The sequence below is a fragment of the Papio anubis genome, chromosome 4 (genome assembly GCF_008728515.1).
Source record: "Papio anubis isolate 15944 chromosome 4, Panubis1.0, whole genome shotgun sequence".
NCBI lineage: Eukaryota > Metazoa > Chordata > Mammalia > Primates > Cercopithecidae > Papio > Papio anubis.
The window spans coordinates 44,927,912-44,954,350 of record NC_044979.1 but is presented as its reverse complement, the minus strand read 5'-3'; the positions used below and the strand labels follow the sequence as shown (position 1 = coordinate 44,954,350).

Sequence of the window (26,439 nt, the reverse complement as noted above, 5' to 3'; positions counted from 1 at the left end):
TTTAGGCAGGGAGGCATACAAGAGCAGTCATGGAGGAACAGATTCCTGTGGCGTGTTCTGGGGATGATGTCACTGACTAAGGTAGAGACAGGGAGCAGTGGGAAATAAGGTTGAATGGTTTCAGTAGGGGTGTGAGTAGGAAGATGCATCAATTCTAACCAAGACCAGTAGTTTAATTAGGCATTGAAATCTGCTGCAAATCATATGTTGGAGGCATCATAGCTAAATTAAGGTAATTTTTCTATAATCTATTGTTTTACCTATGCCTCTTTTTATTATCATTAATACAAAGAACTGAGTGTGTTAGGACAAAGGGAGTTCATCAAATTTTCACATTTGTTTCATATTTGAAAAATGAAAGTAATATGAATGCATTTAACAAATATAGAAGTGACACAAAAAAAGTTATGCTTTTTAAAGAGTTGTTTGTTTAATAAGGTTTTAACACGCTAAAATAAAGACATTTCTTATAAAACATGATCATTCAAACCTAGTGAAAATTTAATTCGTTGTTTTAAATAGGTTTTGGTAAAGTGATGGAAACATGTTGGATTAATGGCAAAATCTATATTTAAAAGATGAAAAGTGAATTATGTTGCCATGATTTTTATTATAAATTATTTCCAAAAACAGAAAAAAAATAAGCAAATGAATTTAACCAAATAAATACCAGTAATTTTTTACTGTTCTCTTCGTATAAGAGTACAGAGATAGAGGTGCTTGAAGAGTTTGGCTTCTCATTTCAGATCTTGTTGTGGAATCAGAGTCAATCCTATTTCTCAGTTCTACAGGAACTAAGACAGATTCAAATAACTGAATAAGATCTTATTGCATAATTCAATTTCTATATTCTCAGTAAAAATTTGAAAGTGAGAGATCACAAGAACAGAAATCAGTAGATAAATCTGCTGGTATCTTTACTAGTTCTTCTGCTAGTTTATTGTTTTGCATTGCTTTTTTGGTTCATTTATATACAAAGAATGAGTCTAATGAAGATAAAGAGCTGGTGTTACAAAATAATACTCGTGACTAGAGAAAAACATTAAGTATTATAAATGCTATTTGGGAAAAATATTTTCCGAAATTTGGCATGGATATTTTTATTTTCCATTTAACCAGCAGACTGGTTTGAGATAACACGTTAAAGATGGGCCTGCTTAATAAAATGATAGACATATATTATTTGAAATAATTCACTATCAAAATACTGGAGCTCAGCAGGATACCATGGCTGCATTAACCCAATGTTCTTTTATGTTGAAGGGTGACTGTCATCTCATGGGCTTATTTTCTCTTACCTTGAGAAATCTGTTGTGATATTGATGGCCTATACCGATGTGATTTTTTAAAAAGATAATTGTTTTTGCTACCCATACTTACTTGACTTGCAAATATTCAGAATTTTGTTTCTAAGAGTCAGGAGCCCAGCAAAATGAAAGATGAGGTGATGTTTCTTACCCAACATATGAAGCAGATGTGTGATGCACCTCTCTAAATCTCCTGCCATGCCCTCATTTGGGCCTTAACTGGTACTTGGAGAGACACAGTGCAGGCAGCTATGCTTATAAAGATTACCCTTGCCATCATGTTTCACAGGCAGATCTCCATTAACCAGGGGCTGCTAGTACTCCGAGATCCACTTTTCTTGCTCGGCATAGTGATGTGACCAAAACAGGTTGCAATAATCCATCTCTTCAGATATCAATAGTTTCATAGATTCTTATTTTATTTCAAGGTCATAAGTAATGTTTGGAGATGCAGTTGAATCATGAATTATTTCTTCATTGAATTCAGAGAAATACACAAGTATTTCGAATCTTTTAAAATTTGTTTTGTCATATTAAAAATGTATAGGAGATTTGGTAAGTTAATATTACCAAAAGTTAAATAAAAGACATAAAAGAAGTTATGTTGTCTTTTAAGAGAATAATTCTAGTTAAGACACCTGTGTTCATAATGTAGTGTTCTCTGCAAAAATGAGATATGGCATGTTGACTAAAACCCTTAAAGGTAGAATTCAAAAACTGAGCCATTAAGAACTAAGGAAATCCTAACCTTAACTTCATTGTAATTTAGACCTGTCAACAAAATTATCAGGATAGCAATTTTAGAGATTATTTCTAGGTAGTGATTACAGTACTTCTCTTGTAGTGAATGAAATTCTGCCCTCTCAATCAAATATTTGCCCTAAGTTCTACTTCAGGATGTTTGTATTTGGTCAACTAAAAAGATGAAGTCAAGCATTCATTTTCAATGGGACTTGAGAGTAGTATGCAATTAGAGGATTTGAAAATAGTTATGTACCTAATAAAAATTAAGTAAATCATTTACTACCAGATGAAAGTCAGTATAAATGTTTCATTCTTATTTTGTCTTCCCATCAATGCATATGTCTTAGCTCTATGGGATGACATATTCAAGTTTTACTCATTGACTTTGCCCTTTTAGGTAAATAAACAGATTGCTTTTTCTATCTGAAAATCAGTGTTACATGTGTTATGAAAGAAGTTCCTATGAAAAAAGAACCAACCAAAGAGGCCTCCTCTGGGTGATTTTCTTCCATAATTTCAGTAACGACAAAAGTGTCACACTACATACCTATGCCTAGAACTAGCTCTGCAGCATATCAAAGAAGTGCTATGCCACAGAACAGAGCACAGAGTTTTGCATATAGTAGTCATTCCATAAATAGTTAAAATAAACTATGCAAATCTTTGCATTGCCTCTACTTGACTAAAATGAGTTTCATTATCCTACACACTTAGCTATAGGTAATAACAGCAAAATCGCTTCTATACTGGATATTCATTTCTTCTTCAATAGATTTCCACTTTACCTATTTGCCTATTTAAAATTTTGAGTTATCTAACAACCTGATAATCATATAATAAATATCACCAAAGACTGTTTTCTAAATGCACTTTGGGGGATAATTCATTGTCTTATAATGAGAAAATATCAAAACTTTGTTTGAAGACAAAAATACTACCATGTGGAACAAATAGTCCACTTGGAATTTTTATTGTCATTTAATGCCTTATGCTTTATAGGTGCAAATTCATTCTGAAGCAATGCTTGTGGAACTTTTAATATACAGTTTCAATTCTGAATAGTTGACATTGAAATAGTTCAGCTGTGTTACAGTCTTCCCTCACAGGAGAAAAGCATTGCTTAAAGACAGGCCACCCACAAAATTTTGCAGAATTGAAAGATAACCTCCCAATTGTTTCAGTCTTATCAGATTTTGCTTATGAACGCCCTGACTTTGTAGCTATAAAGAAGGTATAAGATACATATGTGTGTGTGTGTGTGCACGCACATCCAGTGTCACACTCAAGTGAACAGAATATGTTTAAGTTTACATTTCAATGTATATGGGTGTTTTCTTAAAAATATGAAAGGTTGAAATATTTGATCAATGAATCCTGATAAATGATAGTGTTAAATACAAATTTCATGTTCAATACTAAAAGATCAAAAAAGTCTTCTGCCATTGTCCATGTTTTATCTGTTTTTTAAAACCGTAGGGGAAACTATATACTCTCAGGGAAAAAAAATGAAGCTTTATTGCGAGAGAAATGAATGTAAGAAATAGCACTTTAGGTAGCGAAGAGATGTGAAGCATTGCAACTTCATAGCCTGCTAAGGAGCAACAGCTGTACCTAATTTCAACTTGACGTGCTTCAGATCTCATATTCATATAGGTATTTAATGATCCAAACATAATGGTCCTATATAGAATAATTACTTATATGAAGGAGCAAACTTATTCGCGTTCCTTTTTAAATGATCCTTCAAGAGAAAAACTGCACTGGATCTTTGAACAATGAATAGTCCCATTCACCAATCCAAATGTTTGGGGTTAAATAGCTTATCTTTTAAGAGAGAATAGTAGTGCTGGGGTTACTTCTTCTTGACAGACTCTTTTTGTCTACCCTCTTCCCAGGACAGCCAGGACAATGACAAAAGGTAGAATGCCAAGCCAATCATTAAGTCATAGTGGTAGATAGTTACAAGAAATATCAGAAACAAAAGGAAATAAGGTATTTTAGAGTTGGTATATTTTGAAAACAAAGATTCGTTGCTTTGAGCTTGACTTTCCTCAGCAGGAAGACTAGTAGAAATAGAGCTCTCAGATTCTTTTTCACTTGAAGAGCATAGTGATTGCCCAGAGCTTACTAATCCTTTATTTTCACGCCTTGCTTCTTCCATATTCTCAAGAGGTTCTCTGATTAAAATCATTGGCCCTAGAGATTTTTCCACACTACACTCTTCTGATTGGAAAATCTGGCCTATGCATCTTTCTTTTCTACTACCTGACGTCACTATTCCTGAACTTTTGGAAACCTCTTCAGGTTTAGACTCAGGATAAGGGTGCTTCTCAATATCCTGGATTTCTCTTGTTGAATTACAAATACTTTCTGATTTCGTAGAAATAGGTTGGCTAGCCATGGTAGTAATTGCATTCTCTATAGCAATTGCCTGCTCATTAGTTGACACCAAAATTTCAGTATGTTTGGAAAAAGGAGAGCTATTCCGAGGAGCTCTATTGGTGTCTGAGTTAAAAGCAGAATGCACAGTGGTATCCAAGTCTGTTTTCTTTGATAATTCTTGAACTTGCCTATGATCTCTGTTTTCTGAAAATATCGTTTTGTCTGTTGGTAACATTCCCAACTGTAAATCCAGTTTTGAAGTTGCTTTTTGATATTCTGTAATGACCCGTGAGGATTCTTCCACGGATGTTATATTTTCAGTGCCACATTTCTCCTTGTCATGTGTCTTTCTAGGATTGTACGTAGACATGGTTTCTTCCTTCTCCATTTCATCTACATGTACATTACAAATACCTAAATGTGATTCCTTTTCAAAATCATTGTCATAGATTACACCTACTGTATCTCGTTGACAAAGGGTATAATGTGAATCATCATTTCTCCCTTCATGTGGATCAAACGCTGTTTCCTTTACCTCGATGGGCCTGTCACTTCGTGCTGTCTCTTGAGGTAGCTTAGCAATTACTGCTTTTTCTCTAGCAGACATGCTTTCTGGAGTACTTTCTGATGTTGTCTTAATTATATAGGCTGTACCTGCTTCTGCTTTCTCAGTAGTACCATGATCAGCTAGAGAAGACAGTTCACAGCACATTGTTTCTTGGCAGGTAAACAATTCTTCCGTAGTAGCTTTCAAACTCCTCGTATTATCCCTTTTTTTGCACGTGTCTTCACAATCTGTTTGTCCTTTGATATGCTCTGTTATGTTTGTCTTATTCTCTCTTGCTTTTCCCTGACTTTCCAGAACATTCCAACTTTGTTTATGCTGTGTACTATTATCCTTATCTTCAGAATCAATCCCACCTGATTTTTCTTCAACTTGAAACAGATAATCATTCCTCAAAACATTTCCAGTTCTTGGTGAACAAACTTGACCAGTTATCCCTTCTGAAGCACTGCCTTCATTGGTCAAATGATGATGCTCTGGGGTTAACACAGCTTCTTCCCAACTTACATTTGTCCTTGGTGAATGAGACATGTCTGCTGTGATTGCCCGGGTGGGGATTGTGGTATCTTCGCTCAGCAGAGCAGTCAGGTCTCTGTTACTAGCTCCAATCCCTTCCACACTTATTTTAGGGTTGTCCATCTTCCTTTCTTGGTCATGTAAGATTGTTTGGAAATTTTTTCTTTGTTTTTCATTAACGCCTAAATATATGCTTTGTTCTTCATCATCCTTACCATTGCCATAATCTTCCTTAGAAGATCCTTCTTCTGTTGATTTGTCAAGATGTGCAGATATATCCGAATGGAAATCTCTTCTTAAACACCCCCAATCTTTTGTTTCAATATTTTTAGCTCCTCCTTCATGCTTTTTATTAAGGTTTCCTGCCACTAGTTGATCTGAAGAGGGGCAAGGTATTTGCATTGTGCCATTGCCACGGGCTGGATTAGCATTATCATCCAGGATTTCTTTGCTGCCAGTGTGTAATTGCACTAGTTCATCACTACTAGTATCTCCCAATGATGGCCTGATTTCTCCCATATTTGAAGTAATTTCCTCTAAAGGTTGATGTGTACAGTCATTTCCTGAGGAATATTTTTCATTGCAGTAAAAATCTCCCTTTATGGAGCTTTCTGCCGATGAACTTGGAGACAGAGACCTTTGGAACAAGTCAGTGCACATTTCACCATGGATTTGCTTCTTCTCTAAACCCTCTGCTTTATTTGGAAAATTGACCGGATCTGTTGAAAATGTATTCCTTTCATCTCTGGAAGCAGTACTTCTGTTTCTTATTAAGTGTTGATTTATCTTATGGGATAAAAACAACAAAGAAATAATGACCATAAGATCATTTTGAATATGCAGTGAATTAGATAGGTTTTATTAACTCGGCTTGTAATTATCTGGTAGATTTCTTTGACTGATTTCATTTGTGGATTTCATATAAACTCTGGAAGCCAGATGTTTTGGGGAGATCCTTGTAGGCTATGACTGGGGAATGAGATTAGTAAGAAAGGGGGCCCAAATTAGTCATTCTCCTTCCCAGCTTCCAAATATCACATTGTATTATTCAACTATTCTTGCTTGTCATTGCACTTTCTCCTCACTTAGGCTATACACATTGATAGCTCCATGCTAATCAATTAGAGAGCAGCTTCCTGGGTGCCCCTTGCTGCATTTACACTTGCTGTAGGTGCCCCCATTACAGTTTCTCTTATTAATATGTTTTCTGCAAAGCCTCTGCAAACTATTAATAGCAAAACGTCACTCAAAGAAAAGTGAGGGAGTTAATGTCTCTGCAAATTCTGTTTTAATGACCCTCTGCCAACTGGTACTCAAATGTATTTGAGCTCTTCAGTGATGCCAACTGTCAGGATTTAACAGTGAGATGCCTGGTTTTTTTTTCTCCTCCTCATAACTGACATTTGCATGATCTCAATAATTATATGCAAATCTTACGTTTTCCCCTTCTTCTCACATAAGGCTCATGTTACTTGTCAACTGCACAGCTGTCTTGTAAGCCAATGCCTGTGGGTTCCGCAGATTTGGTTGTATTTCCATCTATTATAGAGCTTGTTTTATGCATTAACGTCAGCATGGAGCAAATTAGCATCTAAATTACAGCTCCCTGTTCATTTATTGGATGTACAATCTCAGTAACTTCTAAACAAACTTTTATATTTGAGCCTGCTCATTGTAATGAGATGTATTGGTGAAGTATGTGATTTTTCAGGACCCTTTCATTATATTCTGTGGTTTGAAAAAAATGGCGATGTTAACTTTCAGCTGGTGAGAATTCTCACAATGGGTGACAACTTTGTAGTTTCTTAAAGTTGGAGCAAAGTAAATTGCATACTTTAGTGATGCAGCTCCCATATCACTATAGAAAAGGTGGAATATGTGGGGAAATAGATGAGCTCTATTTCTTTCCTGTTTCAGCACTGACACTTGAAGAGGCAAATGTCATTTTCATCTTAGGTGATTATGAATCCATGTATTCCAATGATATGAGGTCCATCCAAATACAGTAAAGGGTAAATTGCATTATGTGACTCATTTACTCCTATTTCTTCCTTTGTGATAAAAGTGCTATCTAAACCATCCCCCCAAAAAATTCCAAACAGATTGAATGCTCACCAAGTATGAAATTTATAACAAATTTAATACTAAATTGTATAGTACTGAATTTGTTTCCTGTTTTAAAATTATGGCACAGGCTATTTTCTTTTTACTTGGTAATTTAATACTCTACAATGATATAGAACTTGGAGATTCTCACAAGGATGGAATTTTAAAAAATGCTGTTACATGTGAGAATCAAAGACTTATAGAGTTGGACAGGACACTAACAATCCTCTAGTCCAGCCCTCTCATTTTATAGATGAATTTGTGCTAAGTATACACTTGTCACAAAGATTAGAAATGCACATCAGGATAGTGCTACCTCTCCTGTAATTCCTACAAACTATTACTCAGAGCCGCTGGTAAATAGATAAGAAATGAATGTCATTAATTTACCACTGCAGAGACCAGAAGCAACATACAGAAATCAAAGTGCCTTGTTGATCAAGCTAGAGATGCAAGGACAGAATAGGCTGTGCTTTCACATTTGCAAATTATATTAGTTGAAGCTATTGAAAGACAGGCATTGCAGCATCTTTGAAGCAGAAATGGATTCATCTTCTCTAATACCGTGGCAACCAGAACACTTACCATCAACTCTAATTCTTTTTCATTATGTTCATCATGTTCCCTGTTTACATCTTTTACATTTTGATTACTGGCTTCCAAATCTTCCTTGTCCTCATGAGAACAAACGATTGTCGGGATAGAGGTATCTGAAAAGTTAATATAATTGTGCCTATGTGAGATTGTTTTAATTGTAGACTTTAACAAAAGAGACAAATTTGGTTTTAAAATTAATGAAGAATATTACCTGTATTCTTTGGATTCTCAAAGTTGTTTTCTTCTGATGTTACTGATGATTCTTCTTTACTGTTAAATTTAAAAGAAAATGTTATATGTTTTTCTGGGACTGCATCTTCTAAGTATTTCTATTCAGGGGGAAATTCAATCAGTAACAAGCCAAATAAACATTATATAACTTTCTTATTTTCCTATATTACTTCGCATTTTTTAAAAATAAAAATGATCTTTTTGGAATGACGTAATACTAAGTATTGGTTGTAGAAAAATTTAAAAATAATTCAAACATGCCATATTTCTAAACAGAGTATGTTTCTCATATTAAAACTTATATAACCAAAGTAAAAATACATGTAAATGTAGATTATTCTATCTTCAATGGATTTCATCTTTTCAAATGAGAATGTTTTTCTCATGGCTTAATGATAACATTTTATGAACTGAAAGTCCATTTGTGGTCACGGAAATTGCTAACATTTCAATTAATTTTTTGTGTTCCATTTTACTCAAAATTCTTCCAGTTGGAGTAACATTAACTCTCTGTCCAGAAAAGCAAAAAAAAAAAAAAAAAAAAAAAAAAACCACCAAAAGTAAAAGTAAGAAAGAAACAAGCGAAAAAAACTGAAAGGCAGCTAAACTTATACTCAGTTAAAAGACTTTATATATGTACTGCCACAGGCCAATTTTATAAGCAAGACTTTGGATCATTTATATGCAAGCATACACTTTCCTTCTTTAAAATGATTTGGGTTACATTTCCTTTTCTAGCACACCCTGCATGCTGATTATAAAAGACAAAACCTTTTTCTTTCAAATGTAATCTATTTGTAGTTGTATTTGTGGAGTCATTAGAATTTAGATTTGTCCATGAAACTCAGTAGGAAAAATGTTGGTTAAAAAAAAGCCCACTTTGTGTATAGTTGTCACAAGTCAATTTATAAGAAATATTTGGCCCAGTATACACATTTTCTTGTACTGTCTCAACTGAATTTCCTTATGGTGACTGTTCTCAACCACTTTTCTGCAACAAAAGAAATCTGGAAAGTTGGCAATGGCTGATGAATTTGTGTAATAAGAGTCTAGCCTTCATTGCATGAGCAGTTCTGATCCAAATCCCAGGAAGGCCAATTTTATATTCACAAATCATGAGAAATTGAAAATTCTTCCATCCTGACCATGCAAGAAGATAATTCAGTTTTATATATTTTTATGATTCATAATTTTAACTTTACTAAAAACATTCGGTATCTTTAGTGAGCCCACTTATAGAACATAATGCTTCCATATAAATATAATTTTATTAGAAAAATATACTGTTTGCATAATTGATACTGACTTAATTTATAAACCCATATTGCTTAATGAGGTCAAAAACTATGCCAAAGTTTATTTTTATGAAATCTAACAGCAGACTGACACATCTTTCCTTCTCCATGTATATAATGTTTATGTGCTTAAAAATATATAAACCATTAAACAGCATTTATTTATTCCTGCTTCATCTCTCTTCCCATAAAAATACTGAAAGTATTATTTGTAGAAGAAAAATAGTCAAGGATTGTTGGTTTTACCTAATCAAAATGCTATCTATCACTTCTCTAATTCAATTCTCTAAAACAGTTTAATTCTTAAAAAAATCATCGAGTCAAAAGGACAGGAGCCTGCTTTAACTTATTTGGTGATAAAATAAGTATTCAAGTATGTATTCTTATGTTAGTGTCTTAAAATGCAAATATAGAAATACAGGAGAAAAACTTCAAATTCAGGGACAAGTACAAAGAAAAGTAGAAATAAATGCAATTTAAATATCATATCGAATATTTATTAAAAAAACAGAAAATGTGTAACATTTCTATGGGGAAAGTAATACAATTATATCAAAGAGTGTTAAAGAAGATCCTCAAAAAGTTGATAAACATACCATGTTCATAGATAGAAAATATTATGAAGATGTCAATTCTCTCACAAATTGATCTACAAATTTTATACTAATCAAAACATCAAAACATTTTTTATAGAATTTGAAAATATTATTCTAAAAAGAAAAATAAAGGGCAAGTGATAGCTAAAATGTTTCTGAGAAATAGCAGGGAGGAGGAATTTTATCAGATTAAGTATTTTTAATGAAGATTTATTTATTAAGGTAGTATTATATTGGTAGAGTCAGACAAACTAATAAGACAACATTGAGAGCTTAGAACCTTGGTATATGACAAATGGTATATCCAGAACCTTGGTAAATGACAAACATAGTATGTCAGACAATAGGAAATATGGTACTTTTCAGTAAGTTGAGACAGAGAAAATGGCTACCAGTTGGATTTAGATCTTAAATGTCAAAAACCTTGAAATTCTTAGTTGAAAATATATGTGAATATCTTCTGGACCTAAGAGTAGGAAATATTTTCTTAAGAAAGAAGAAAAAAAAAAAGATTTAAAAAATTGGTCAGTTTAACTGTAGTAAAATTTAAAATGTTTATTAAGAGACTATGCAGTAAAAATGAAGTTACAAAGTGGGAGAAGATGCTTTCATTACACAAAATCAACACAAATAAGCATCAAGAATGCATAATGAACTCCTACAAATCAACAAGAAAGCACAAACAATTCACTGTGTGTAGGGGATCAAGGGTGCAGACATATCAGAGAAGAGGAAACACATGGTCAATAAGTACATAATGGGACGGTCAGCATTGTTAGAGAATAAATGAAATCAAGACTGCAAAGAGTTATAATTTTATGCTCATTTAATTCATAAAAAATTAAAAATATATTAATACCAAGAGTTGAAGGTGACTGAAGCTGTAGGCTTTTTAAAATTTTTTTTTGAGACAACATTTTCCTCCGTCATCCAGACTAGAGTCCAGTGACGCAATCTTAGCTCACTACAACTTCACCTCGCAGGTTCTTGTGCCTCAGTCTCCCAAGTAGCTGGGATTACAGGCACAGGCACGCGACACCACATCCTAATTTGTATTTTAGTAGAGATGAGGTTTCACCATGTTGCCCAGGCTAGCCTTGAACTACTAAGCTCAGGCAATCCACCTGCCTCAGCCTCCCAAAGTGCTAGGATTTCAGGCATGAGCCACCATACCTGACCCCCAGGCTTTCTTATACATTGCTGATGGGAGAATAAATAGGTAAAACCACTTTGAAAAACAATTTGACTGACATTATCTTCAAAATTCAACATTTATATAAATGATGACCACTACTTCCACTCCCAGGTGTATACCCAAGAGAAACTCTTGCATATATTACCTGAGATATCTAAAGGAATGCTCATGGTGTCATTGTTAGCTGTATAAGTCTTGAACCAACCCAAATCAACAGAATAGATACAAAACTATTAATATCACAAAAAGGATTATGATACAGCACTCAAAATTAACACACCACAGAGACAAACAATATGGATAAATCTTAGCAATATAATTTTAAATGAACCATTCCATTCCAAAGTACAGCAGAAGACCTTTTTTTTTTTTTTTTTTTTTTTTTTTTGAGACGGAGTCTCGCTCTGTCGCGGCCTAGGCTGGAGTGCAGTGCCCGGATCTCAGCTCACTGCAAGCTCCGCCTCCCGGGTTCACGCCATTCTCCGGCCTCAGCCTCCCGAGTAGCTGGGACTACAGGCGCCCACCACCTCGCCCGGCTAGTTTTTTGCATTTTTTAGTAGAGACGGGGTTTCGCCGTGTTATCCAGGATGGTCTTGATCTCCTGACCTCGTGATCCACCCGTCTCGGCCTCCCAAAGTGCTGGGATTACAGACTTGAGCCACCGCGCCCGGCCAGGACATTCTTTTTATTAAGCTAAAAGCTACCTATATATGTAAATAAAATTACTTGTCCCTTGCTGTATACAGTTATAATATAAATTATACAGTTATAGCTATATATACCTATATGTAATATTTTATATATTTATATAAATTACAGAGTTATATATAGTTAAATATAACTTTATAATATATATGGCAAGGGACAAGTAATTTTATTTACATATGTGTAGTTTTAGCTTAATAAGAATGTCCTCTGTTATAATACTTTGGAACTGTTCATTTAATATTATATTGATAAGATTTATCCATACTGTTGTATGTCTCTATGGTTTGTTATATATTATAAATTACATTTATATAGCAAGTGATAAGTAATTTTATAATAAACAATTACACTAAAAATAACTTGATTTTTATGATAATATGGATATATCAGGTGGTGATATGGTTTGACTGTGTCCCCACCCAAATCTCATCTTGAATTGTAACTCCCACAATTCCCATGTGTCTTGGGAAGAACCCAGAGAGAGGTGACTGAATTAAGGGGGTGGGTCTTTTCTGCACCATTCTCATGATAGTAAATGAGTCTCATAAGATCTGATGTTTTTAAAAACAGGAATTTCCCTGCACAAGCTCTCTCTTTGCCTCCTGCCACCTATGTAAGATGTGACTTGCTCCTCCTTGCCTTCTGCCATGATTTTGAGGTCTCACCAGTCATGTGGAACTGTGAATCCATTAAACCTCTTTCTTTTGTAAATTATAGTATGAAAACAGACTAATACAGGTGGGTCAAATTAGGGGGAAGGAATCAGGAAATGAGAATTCAGTCACTGTTTTGGGTGGTTGTTTTGCAGGTGCTTATTAATAATTTGAAATATCTAAATAGTTCAATTCTAGTTTCAAATAATTTATGAGGCTAGATGGATTACTCTCTGGCCCACATTAGAGGATGTCTATTAATAAAATGCCACTCTGAAATTCAAAGTGCCAGTCATATGACTAATTACATCTAAAGAGTTGAATTCAAGAGCTTTAGAACATTTGAGAAAAAAGACAAAGAACTTGATGGTTGATGATGATAGGGCCCAGAACCATGAAAATTGTGACATGAAGAAAGTATACTTTTGAATATCTCTCATTTCCCCTTTATGTTCCTTGAGTTCTTTTTGGTAAAGGAGAGTTTCGTATTTTTCTGTATTCACAGTGGCTAACACAGTGCCTGAAACATAATAGTGGCATAATAAATGCTGTTGAGTCAATAACTGCACAGCATCCTTTCCATCCTCCCTTCTCCTCTTTACCTTTTGCCAACATTACTGTGACAGTGTGCTTCTCTTATTTCCTCGTCTAATTTCAGAAAATAATCTAATATTTTAAAATATGTACATTTTTGTTTATCTTCTAAGACTTAAAGTATTACCCCTTTAGAGTTCAGGACAATGTTTTCAATTATGGAGTCAATAATGAGTCAAGATTTAAACATAATTTTAAAATTATTATAATTTTAGAAATTAAAAAGTAAAAAATTAATTAATGGAACAATACTTTGTTTCCACTCTACCTTAAATTATATAATATAGTCATCTATATTATTTAATCATGGTCTCTATTTTTCTAATAGATATTTTAAAATAATCCACGTGTCATGAATTATAACACAGAGAAATTGAAAATAAATATGCCCTAGTTTCTTATCTCAAGGAATCTATAATGTGAAGATGGAAATAGACATATCAACAGGTAATTATAATTACTATAAGTGATAAGTACTATAATAAACAATGGTATATGATATTCTCTTAGAAATAAGGAGAAAGGACAGAAGTTATCAGGAGACTGTTAGAGGAATCAGGAAGTTTATCTCAAAGTTACTAACATTCTGATTTAGGTTTTAGGGATGACTAGAAGTTTCCCAATTAGAGAAGAATACAGTCATTGTAGGCAGAGGGAACAACAGGTGGCCAAAGACAAGACTAAAAAAGCACAAAAGGGCCAGGTGTGGTGGCTCACGCCTGTAATCACAGCACTTTGGGAGGACGAGGAGGGCGGATCATGAGGGTCAGGAGTTTGAGACCAGCCTGGTCAACATAATGAAACCTCATCTCTACTAAAGACACAAAAAATTAGCCAGGCGTGGTGGTGGGTACCTGTAATCCCAACTACTTGGGAGGCTGAGGCAGGAGAATGGCGTGAACCCAGGAGGTGGAGCTTGGAGCTTGTTGGGAGCTGAGATCACACCACTGCACTCCACACTCCAGCCTGGGAGACAGAGCGAGACTCCATCTCAAAAAAAAAAAAAAAAAAGCACAAAAGAAAAAGTCACATCTAGAAACAATGAGATATTCAAAGGGCTGGACTCTGTTTGGGGAAAGAATGCCAAGGGGTAGAATGAGAGTTAGTTCAAGCCAGATTGTAAAGGGCTTAGCATAGCAGGCAAAATGAGGTTGAATTATTTAGGTACTTTTTAACCAGTGGCATGGGGGGTTAGGGCTAAACAGGAGAGAGACGTGGTCACATTTACATTTACCAACCTATTTCTGGAGGTAATGTACAGGAGAAACTGGATGGGATGAGCCACAATGGAGCAGAAAGACTAATCAGAGGCTCCTGAAACATTTTCAGGCACAAAATAAGGGCGAAGGGTACTATTAATGAAGAAAGAGAAAAAGAACCAAATGTGAGTTTTAATTTTTGATGTAGCATTAATATGATTTGATCAATATGCTGTACATAGATGTTTTTTAAAGTCCTTTTCTACCCAACCTCGGTCGCATTCATCAGAATTAGAAATCTACACTGTTGCCCCTTCTAAGACCTAGGCCAAGACGGTTAACTGAGGGATCCTGCACTACAGGTCAGCAAGGTCTTGAATTAGTCTGCAGATTGGTTTTGATGTTTTATGTGCTGGGTGACTTGCTTCCCAGGAGTTCATGTGGACACCTTTTTCAGGGTTCCTCCCTAATCTCTGGTACACATGTCTAGATGGTAAACCAGCAAGTTATTTCTAGGTTTTTGATTTTTATTCCAGTCGTTCACTGAGGAAAATAAAATGTTTTCTCATTCACACCAGTCACCTGGGTGACTAACATTCTAAGGAGTTCTTACCAACCTTTAGAATGCCCTCTTGGGCATTCTACTGGAGGAATTTCTAAGGAACTAGAAATCAAGTTCACAGAGGAACTTTAAATATCTCAGTTGTTTAGAAGCCCTGTTACCTTGTCTCTCCCCTCTCTCATAAATACAATAGATCTCAAATACAACAACAGTTCCTAGAATTGCCTTTCATGTCAGAAACTTCAGGCCCTACCTCTGTAAAATCTAAATTAATATAGACCTGCATATGGAGGTAAAGTTGGGGCACAGAGAATGATGGTGCTAAAAATTTCCTAAAATGATTTTGATGTGAGGCCAGATTTGCAAATTCCTCGTGTAGACAACAATATATCTCCCTGCCCCACTGGATTTAGCTATGCAGACTGTTCCTTCCTAGATGATAGGCAGGTGGGAGAGTCATTCCTGTAGTTGCAATTCCTGGCCCCAAATCCAGTTCCCCTGCTTCTTACTAGTTTCATATGAGTTTAAAGCATGGTTTGCTACTATTTACATAACTCTTAAGATAATCAAGAAATAAAGGATTGTGCAGAAGCTTCTAATTTGGAGATCTAAAAGGATGGAACCACCATCATTTGATGTGGAGATTTAAAAGGAAAAGCATGGGTGAAAGAAAGAGGATAAGTTTTATTAAAGGATATGTGCTAAACTTGTAAACTCTTCAACCAACTGGGAAGTAAAAACTAGTGTTTGTTGAATGAAAAATGCCCAGATTGACATTTTTCCTTTTTCCCTTACAGTATCATTGCACACAGGCTTGCACTGTCTTTATAAGTTAAGGCAAATTTTCCCTCACTTCAAAGAGGTGAGACATCATATTTAAATTTTATGTGATGACTTCTAATAGACATTAAATATGTGCTGAACATAACAAATTAATGTTTTCCAGGCAATAGTTACACTTGTAACATGTAGTAGCAATTTTAAATGTATAGCAATCTGTATTTATTCATTCAATCCATCATCATTTAACAGATATTTAGTGGGTGCCCACCAATTACGAAATGTTGCACTGGATTGTCACAAAAAGCAAGACGTCCCTGCCCTCAGAAGGCTCACAAGCCAATGGGGAGAGTGGACAAGTACATAAAGCAGCAGCTCCAGGGTACGACAACTGTGAGCTCCGTGACGAACAGAGTGGGGTAGGAATACCTTCTAGAAGGACATGGCCCATAAGCTGAAACCTAAATAAGAAGCCTTAGCTAGAGAAAAGAAGAGAAGCAATTCCAAGCTTAAGGCATTATATTCAAAAACCTTATAAGTAAAAAAAGAATTATTCTCAACTTCTTAAGTAATCCAAGACACAATTTAGTAAAAATGAAAGACTAAAGGCCCAGGGCACCAACCAATTGGTAGTCAACTAGCTTAAGAGACACAAATTTAAACCCAAACAGTACCTCTCAAAATGTGGTTCACAGACCTCCTATGTGAAAATGACCTGGTACTTACTACAAATGCTGCTTCAGGGCCAGAAATCGGATCTACTGAATCAGCATCTCTGAGTGGACAGTGGGAATCTGCATTTTAACTGGAACCTCAGAGTTAGCTGAGGTGCACTACTGCTTGTCTAACTACACATATTGAAAAAGAATATCTGCAGGCAAACACTCAGACTCCAGGAATGTGGTATACAAAGTGCCTCTTTATGTTTCAAACTTTTCCAGCAAGTTACCCACAATTATGCTACAGCTATAGTTCTGTGCACAAAAGAATAAATGTTTGTGTATCTCATATGTACCCAGAAAAGAAGAAACACATTGAAGAATAGACCAATCATCTTCTGTGACTTACAGAATAAAATAATGAAACATCAATGGGGTAGAAATTGATGGACATTTTCAACCTATCTAATAAGCAAAAAAAAAAAAAAAAAAAAAAAATTGTGTTTCTAAGTCAGCTATTAATCATTCAAAAATGTGAGTTCTACAGACTCTTTACCTCTGAGCCCCATGCAACTTACAGAAAGTTTATTTTATTTTTTACGCCAAATTCCTCTCAGATTTGTAAGAGACCTCATACTTGGATTGTCTCATCCCATCATTTTATAGGGAAAAGAAAACTAAAGGCCAGTTAAACAATATGGCAGAAGTCATACTAACCAACTAGTGGCAAATCCATAACTAGCTCTAAGTTTCTTAGTCATTATGTTAGTGTTCTTTCCATAAAGGGTCAATGTGTGGTGAAAAAAAAGCAAAAAAAAAAACCTGCATGCAAATCCAGTCTTTCCGGTTACTTAACACTTACTAAGTCAATTACTCACCATGTGACTGCAGTCAAGATACTTAATCAACCTCTCTGCGTCTAATTTTTCTCCAAAATCTTGCCTACTCCTAACACAGAATAATTATTTAGCATAGTTTCCAACACATGAAAGTGTTTACTAAATTATTATTTTTATTAGGAAATGTAGTAAATGGCACACTGATCATTAATTCTAATTATCACAAAAACAAATTTATATGCTGCTTCTTTTACGCTGAGTTATCTATAATTTTAATGCTTACCATATTCTCTCATATATTTAATATGCATGGTACTTCTAAGAGTAAAATGTGCAGTCCTTGATAGCATACTTGCTCAGCCATTTAAATATACCCTTATTATTAGAAGAGCACCCTTCAAAAAAAACTCATTAGATCTTCGGTGACAGTAACCTTTTGTTTAAAAGTATCCTCTCCAAATATAATGTACACTGGCATGATAATTTGCACCTTCTTTCATTACCCAATTGATTTATTCAGTACCAGGATTTAGGCACCATGTTAATATTACTGCAGCTTCTGGATATGTTCCACTTTTGCTTCTGGAGTTACAATTAATTTTAACACTGTCAAAATGTAGTCATTTTTAGTATAATAATATAGTTTTTCCAAAGGTCCTATGATGCCGTTGTGCTAAAACCCCATATGTCTCTTAAAAAATGAGCAAAGCCTCTTAAAGATCTATGCCACAAAGTCTAAGTCTGATGTGATGGAATTACCCAACCAGTTAAGGTGAATGGCAGGATTAGGTTGTAAGCAGCAAAGCCTAATTCTGCTCCAAGAGGAATCAAAATGTTGGCATGAAAAGGGATCATTTCCAAAGTGAATCATGAATATTGTATTTGTGTCCCCCTAATACTCAGCCTGAAAGTGCTCAGAATTTTCTAAACAGGACCAAACTTGGAATTCTTAGGCATCACCTCTCTTTATGATAAACAACTAAAAACTAAATGTGAAACTACTCAAGTTCAGACCAGCCCTCTTCATTCAAAGCTTGTGATCTCATTTTTTTTTCTTTCATACTCCTTCACCCCCATGAAAGAGAGGAAAATAAATGACCTTTAAAATCAGAAATAATATGAGCCTCCTTTGAGACTTTAAAAAGTCATTCAAGAACAGTATATCATCATTGGCACTAAGTGGACACATACAGAAATGTTTGTATGGAATAGGTTTTCCAAGGATAAATAATTATATAGTGTATTGTGGACTGTTTCTTTTCATAATATTATGTTGCAGCTTCTCTAAAAATTGACTTTCTAGAATTCTGCCATTTCATAGCCACTCATATATTGAAGAAAGGAAGAAAGTAAAGGCTTATACTTAACAATAGGCAAAATCCATAATACATTACCCAACTACTACAGCTTAATATATTTTCCTTTGGTGTTACAGTACTGGCTAGTCTTCTCTTGATCAGGAATAAAACCAAAAGCAGAAGAGAAACATTTGGTTAAAAGAGAGATCAGTGTCTAACTGTGAAGAGAAGTGCCTGAGGAAAAACAAATTTAAGGAACTATGCAGAAGGAATTAAGGATGAAAAGATGCATTAGGTTCAGTTTCTTCATAATGCCAGAAATGAAAACAAAATGAATACAGTCTGGCATGATTAACAGGCATTGAAAAAAGCCAAAAAATAATCTCAAGAAAAAAAGTGAGAATTTTAAAAATGTCTTTATATTCTTCTATGCTGAATCTGGAAACTAATAACTGACACAGTAAGGTACATCGTTTTGTTTTGGTTTTGACCGAAACGTTGTTTTTTGGTGGGCATCACATTTCTTATCTGTAAAGTGAAAGCTCTGGATTAGCTTAGAAGACCACAAATAGAATACACTCATGCTGACCTTTCTAACACTCATGGCAAGCACTGATAACAGATAAAGGAACTTCCTTGCTGTGGCCATATTGAGCCCCACTACTTTTCTTTTACACGGCTAGGCAGCCACTACCCATCAACCCCTTCATTGCTCAAAATGGAACCAATTTGCCTTCTCAGCTTTAATATTAAATAACATGCCTTGCAGTTTAAGAGCTCTACATCTGTATAACTAATAGGAGTATTCTGAGTATCATTTAGAGGTGTTTAATTGGAAAAATTCCTAATATTTTTCAAAAACAAAAATACTGGTAGAATCAATTCTCCAATAAGAAATGGAGAAATGCTGAACAACAAAAGTTGTTCAAGCTTTGAACTAATAGTCTATGAAGAAGGGAATCAAACTTACATTCCTGCAACAGAATTACCTACAGAATCCATGGAAAGGCATTCAAGTACTTTTTGAAGCCTATTCATATGCCATGTTATGGAAAATATGTTATGGTATAACTTTTCATCTGAGACTTTATATATTGCTTGTATTCACTTTCTTGACAACCTAAAATTGCAATATAGCCAAGGATAAATTGTCAAGTAAATCATATGATCTGTATTATCGGTTTAAATTTAATACCACAGAAATCTCACGTGCAGTTTGTGAGCTAATCTTATATTATTTCTACTACATGTAATGGAATGGTGTATTTCCATATTTTGTTTATGGAAAAGAAAACCTTTACAAAAGTAAAACATTGCCAATATTTATAATTGATTAAGAAAAACAATACATTGAATATACCTATTACATAAGCTAATTTATTACTTTTAAAATGTGACTATAAACCATGTAAAACCACCAGCCCATTGGGGAAACTGTACTGAACTGCTCAAGCATTCAAGTAACTTAGAACATACCAGTATGTTTGTGACCAGATTGTTTCATTGAATTATCTTCCTCTTTGCATAAAACTGAATTGTTGCATTTCTAAAAATCTTCTCTATTTCAATATCTAAGTTAGAACATTGTCCAGTACCTCGGAGCTTGATCTTGAGAACATACTGAAAACAAAAGGTACTTTGCCTTATTGATCCAGGAAATTTCAACAGCAGACAGAAAAGCGACGGAAAAACAATCTTATTGGAGAATTCTTTGCTAAGTCTCTCTTCAAAAGTTTCTTCATTTTTTAACTCTTCAGTTCCTACCAAGGATAACCGGTCTAAATCTGCTTTGTCGTGACAAAGAGGTAGGTGGCAGTGTTTTTTCTAGCTTACCCCAAAGGAAGTAGGGGAAAAAGACATTTTAGACTTAATTCTCTGATTGGATTGGGCACCATGTGCAATTCTGTAGCTGTGTACTCTCCAAAGGGGCACTCAATTTTCAGGATCTAATGCATAACCAAGTAGAATCTGGGAGGTCTAAGTGCGAACCAAAAAACATTTAGGTTGCTTTGGAATGAGATCTAATTACAAGCAGAATTCATATGTCATAAGTAAAAGAAGACTTACAGATAAACCTGGTCCAAAGAACTCCATTACAATCTGCCAATCATATTCAATTGAGAGAAAAATCAAATGTTTTTCAGTGATGGATACCAGAACAACTGAATATACTTCAGAGAGATACCATTTAAAAAAAATCTCAAACTTATTGGCCTAAAGTCCTTATTTTACCTGCGTTCTTAAATGAAGCAATAGTCACCCTTGGAACAGGTGGGTAGCAAGAAAGTAGCGATTGTCTAGCTGAGAGTCTTGCCACCTCGGAAGTCTTATCTCCACAATTTCCTCACAACATATGCTGACAGCTTTATAACGCCTACAGCCTTCAAAAATAATCAGTGTGTTGTTATGTGTATTTTTTTCCTAGGGATACTAAATTTCAGGCGTTATTTTCTTCATAATGTTGTTAATTTTTTGTGGTTGTATAAAAAATCATTATTAGAGTCATGACCACTGAGTCAACTAATTCCAGTTCAACAAAACCTGTTTCTTCCATGGAATCTACAGTAAACTTCACCTAAGTCACTTGATTTGTTAAATATTGAGCTCTAACCTTCAGACTCTACTGTATTTGAATTAACATATTATTTTGAAAACTGTTGTTAAGAAAAGGTGATCTTAAATGTAAACCAATATTCTCAGTATATGTTTGGAAGGGTTTGGAGAAGGAACGAATACAGGAGGGGATGAGACTTCTGAACTTTGAAATCAAATCATTCAGAAGTGACAGCGCTCAAGAGAGGAATATCTTACCCAGTAGGGTGGCAGGTGTGAGCTCACAGCATCAAACTGCAGTGTGTGTGTGACCTGAGCATGTGTGACCTCTAATGTTCCCCAAGATGAGATGTTTTCATGTGGTTTGTTTGTTATTTTTTAAGGAGAAAAAAGTACCAAACTTCAACTTTTTTCCTAGCTTCTATCTCATTCCTGGCTCTTGACGAAGAATTTCAAATGTGTGTCAATAGCCCTCCCATTATCTGGAGAGTAAATCAGGTGAAATGATGCATAACTCAATAAAAATACTGGAAAAGCAATGCTTCAATATGTTTTATGGTAAATCATAGATTTTTACATTTGTTTAAAAAAATCAGAAATCTTAAATAATTAGGACTAACAAAATTAAAGCATGCCAAAGCAAGTTAGAATGTTAAGATACTGCACTGTTGTGATACTTTTATTTAAATGTTAACTTTAAAAGATATGAAGTCATTTTTTAGACCCTGGGCATGTTTCTGGATTGCTATGCAGTCAAATATATGTCTAGTATTTCCTCTATGTTTTTGTTTATATTATCAGTTACTGCTTTATAGTTTTTATAAGTGGTTAGATGCCTCTATGATATGAAATCTTTTGGAATACTTATTTTCAAGCAATTCCATTTTACATATTTTCAAATTATTCTACTTATGTTAATCATGCCATAAATTTATGTATCAGGAAAAATAGAAATACAGTAAATTGGATGAGTTTGCATTAAAATCCAAACAAGAACCCTATTATTACACCGGATTTGTATTTCACAGCATTTGAAAAGTTTTCTAGGCAGATTCAGTAAGTCTTAAAGCATTGTTTCTAAATTTAATGCTTTGGTGAGCTTACGTCACACATTAAAGTCATCTTAATGCACCTTTTTGTCAATTCTTCACAATAGTATTACAAAAAAGAGAAGAGAGGATATATTTATAAAGCAAATGAAAAAGAACTCAATGGAAGCCTATTACACTACCTGTTGATGAGCATATAAGAGTCATTAATATGCGGATCATTGACATGATAGGCCATAATGACTCCTCCAGGGACTATCAGTCTATTGTGTCAGAGACTAGTTGGGGATTCATTAACGTGCAGATGCGTGACTTCTTAATATGCAAATTATGAATGCAAAGCACTGAGGCATACCTCACAAATGTCCACATTTTGTGTTACACATTTTCTTTGTCAACCCCTCACCCACACCTTTTGTGAACTATTTTGTTTCTTCCATCCTCTGTCACAGATTTCTTCACAAAAGAGCCTATACTGATATGGAATCTACCACTTCACATTCAGAGAACTCCTCCTCTTCAGCTCATGTTTTATTTTGTTTTTGTTGTTGTTGATGTTTTTTACTTAAGGCTGGTTTATACATACATACCACTTGCTTGCACCATTTTGACTAAACCAGTCGAATTCAGAAAAATATAAAATCTGCTTTTATATTTTTCTCCAATGTGAAATTGGTTTTTGGCTAATGACACATCAAAGTGAAGAAAGCACTTGTTTTTAAAAATGAAACGATGAAACGTGAGTAGCATAATTAGCAGTTGAATAATTTGGACTGAAGGTGGGTGGAGAAAACATAGTGGAATGGAATACCGAAAAAGAGCAGAGAAAGGCACAAGAGAGGATACCAGAAAAAAGAATGCAATTAAATCAAGTAAGAGTATTTGATACCAATGTAACACAGTAAATGAGGAAATGGATGTAAACCACTCAATGTCTGGCATGGAGCAAGCAAGCAGGAAGCATCTGCTATTATTATTATATTGGCATTTTGTATTTATGCAAAAAAGTGAATAGACACATTCCCTTTTGAAAAAATATGAAGAAAAAAACATATGGAGTAAAAGTTGTTCAGTCTTTGAACTAACAGTCTATGAAAAAGGGAATCAAACTTACATTCCTGCAACAGAATTACCTACAGAATCCATGGAAAGGTATTCAAGTACTTTTTGAAGCCTATTCATATGCCGTGTTACGGAAAATATGTTATGGTATAACTTTTCATCTGAGACTTTTTATATTGCTTGTATTCACTTTCTTGACACTTTATTATTCTAACCTGATCTAAAATACAATACAATCTTTCATTACTATTTCTCTTCTAAATTTCAGGAGACACAGATCCTTAGTTCTTTACTTGTAAACTCCATGTATCCTAAACACTACAGTGGGTCTACAGAAGTCTATTTTTATTGATTATAAAATAATTCTATCTCCATATAAATTAATTTGTATAATTTTTAAGTTAGCTTTAAGGTCCTCACTGTCTTGAGGAGATCCTACATAGATTTTATTTGATTAAAACCCTTTAAACATGAGGTAATATGTTTTAGAATAAATTATGCTTATTAACATGCTTATTACAAGCAGCTAATTATACTTCTTATTCTGGCTAATGTTAATTTCAATATTAAATGCCAGAAAACATCAAATAGTTACTGGAGTTCCAAGCTGCAGTGAGCTATGATCCCACCACTGCAATCCAGCCTGGGCAGCAGAGTGAGGCCCTGTCTCTTAAAGGAAAAAAAAATTATGAAAATGATATAGGAAACTTAGAAACTTACAGTAGAGACATCATCTTATATTCACTGGAGCCACCCACTGGAGGGGATGAAGGAGGTCAGGATGAGCTTATAAGTGCCAAGATACCTTGCCCCATTGAAGGCTTTTGGGTCCCTGATTAAATGAGTAGAACTTATTACCAGAAAATCCTAAGAAGATGAAGTGAGAAGGGTTCACTAGGATGACTACCGTTGAAGATTAGTATAAGAGCAATATGGTGTTCTGGAAAGGTCAAGCTCAGAACCAGATAAAAGGGGAAAGGCAAACATCAGGTGACTGAGGAAATGGACCACGCACTGGGATTGCTAAAGGAGTGAAGTGCAAGAGCCAAACTCTGCGGAGATGCAGTTATGTTGACAAGGATGGAGATCTCTGTCACACTTTTAACTTTTTTTTTTTTTTTTTTTTGAGACGGAGTCTTGCTCTGTCACCCAGGCTGGAGTGCAGTGGCGCAATATCCACTCACTGCAAGCTCCGCTTCCCGGGTTCACACCATTCGCCTGCCTCAGCCTCCCGTGTAGCTGGGACTACAGGCACCCGCCACTGCGCCTGGCTCATTTTTTTTTTTAATGTATTTTTAGTAGAGACGGGGTTTCACCGTGTTAGCCAGGATGGTCTCGATCTCCTGACCTCGTGATCTGCCCGTCTCGGCCTCCCAAAGTGTCACGCTTTTAACAAAGCACAGGACATTAGTCAACACTTGGAAAGACACTGCTGCCCAGTGGGTTTAAAGGACTCAATCCACCTATTGAATATGATACCAATTCAGAATAATGTTGGATAAAGTTCAACATGTGTTCATTCAACAAGTATTTAATTTGTATTGGGCTAGAAGTTAAACTACTAGCTCAGGCTGACATTGAACAAATTCTGCCTTCATAAAGTTTACAGTCTAATGAAGGATAACCCAAAACAGCACTTTAAAATCACAGCTGTAAGCTTGCTGACTGGGGTAGCATGGAGTTCTATAGAAGAAAATAATAAGAGAACGAAGTCAAACTCAGAATAGAGGTGGCCAGGGAAGGCCTCCTGGCAGAGGGAGCATTTTGTTTGAGTCCTGAGGGCTTAGTATGACTATTGAGATGAAGAAGACAGTGCAGAAGAATATTCCAGGCAGATGGAATATAATGGGGCATGGCAGTGAGAGAGATATTTGTCCAACAAAAACAGGTAAAAGATGAGTACAATTAGATCTTAGTGACGAAGATAATGATAAAAATTTTCTCTTTAACCAAACTCTAGCCAGGCTCTTCAGGCCCATGTTCTTGACTAGGCCTCAAACCTGGCCTACACAAACTACAGCCTCTCAACACAAATGGTTTTGTCCTCCTCCTTTCCCCACAATAAAAGACTTAAGTAAATACTAACATCTTTTCTAAAGCTCAAGGCCATATTTCTAGGATGACCCTAGTCATATTTAAAGTGTCTGTTTGAGAAAGCTCAAGGCTGCCAAAAGAGTTTATTGTTTGTTCCAGCCAACACCTGAAGATAGGGCCCTGACCACCATTTCTTAGAGCTTTTACTAAAAAGGGCTTACAAGTGCAAATCCCTTCTCTCTGTGTTAAGATGTATATGTATGTCCTACAATTCAGTATTGTCTTTTTCCAGGGCCTGAAAGCCATTTCACTAAAATGTAATCATCAAGAAGGATAGGGTCTCTATTTCCCAGTCTGTGGAAGGATAGAATCCTAACTAGAATTTCCAGCTAACAGACTGGCTAGCCTAATCAGCATTTATAAAGACCAGTCCTTTGCAATTTTTCGGTTTTCCGACTCTATTAAGAGTCAGGAACTCACTCAGATCCTATTTGCCCCTTCTCTACTCCTTCATTCTCCCTTAAAAATACCCAGTCACCTCTGTACCAACTCAAGTGGAGTTCAGTTCATGATGGACCCACTTCCTTATTGCAATAGTGTATTACTGATTAAAATCTGTCCTTACCACTTCATTCAATGTCTTTAAAAAGAAAAATGAATTCTTTCTAAAAGTTTACTTCATTCTAAATGAAAATTAACTTTGCCACACTGTGTGATGTACCTTTTTTCCCCAAAGACATGTTCCCTTTTCTTCCAAGTCATCACTGAAGCAGCAAAGTATATTTAATAAATAATATATAAAGCTTATCCTTTGTATCTGAATGTCCCACATCCTTAATGTTATTATTAATACTTAAAAATACTTCATGCCACATTTTCTAAAGTGTTATTTTATTTGGATTTACTTATTTTTAT

At 35.0% G+C, this 26,439-nt stretch overlaps 1 protein-coding gene across 1 annotated transcript in view; it reads right to left on the bottom strand.

Annotated features, from left to right (window-relative positions):
• Window positions 1-249: 249 nt before the first annotated feature.
• The window catches only part of PPP1R3A (protein phosphatase 1 regulatory subunit 3A), a 40,161-nt gene continuing 13,971 nt past the window's right edge, over window positions 250-26,439 (bottom strand). The window contains exons 2-4 of the mRNA XM_003896500.5: window positions 8,429-8,487; window positions 8,206-8,330; window positions 250-6,300 (exon numbers count right to left, since the gene is read on the bottom strand). Of these exons, the coding sequence (XP_003896549.1) occupies window positions 3,904-6,300; window positions 8,206-8,330; window positions 8,429-8,487 (2,581 nt within the window). The 3' untranslated portion in view covers window positions 250-3,903. The remainder of the gene's footprint in view (window positions 6,301-8,205; window positions 8,331-8,428; window positions 8,488-26,439) is intronic.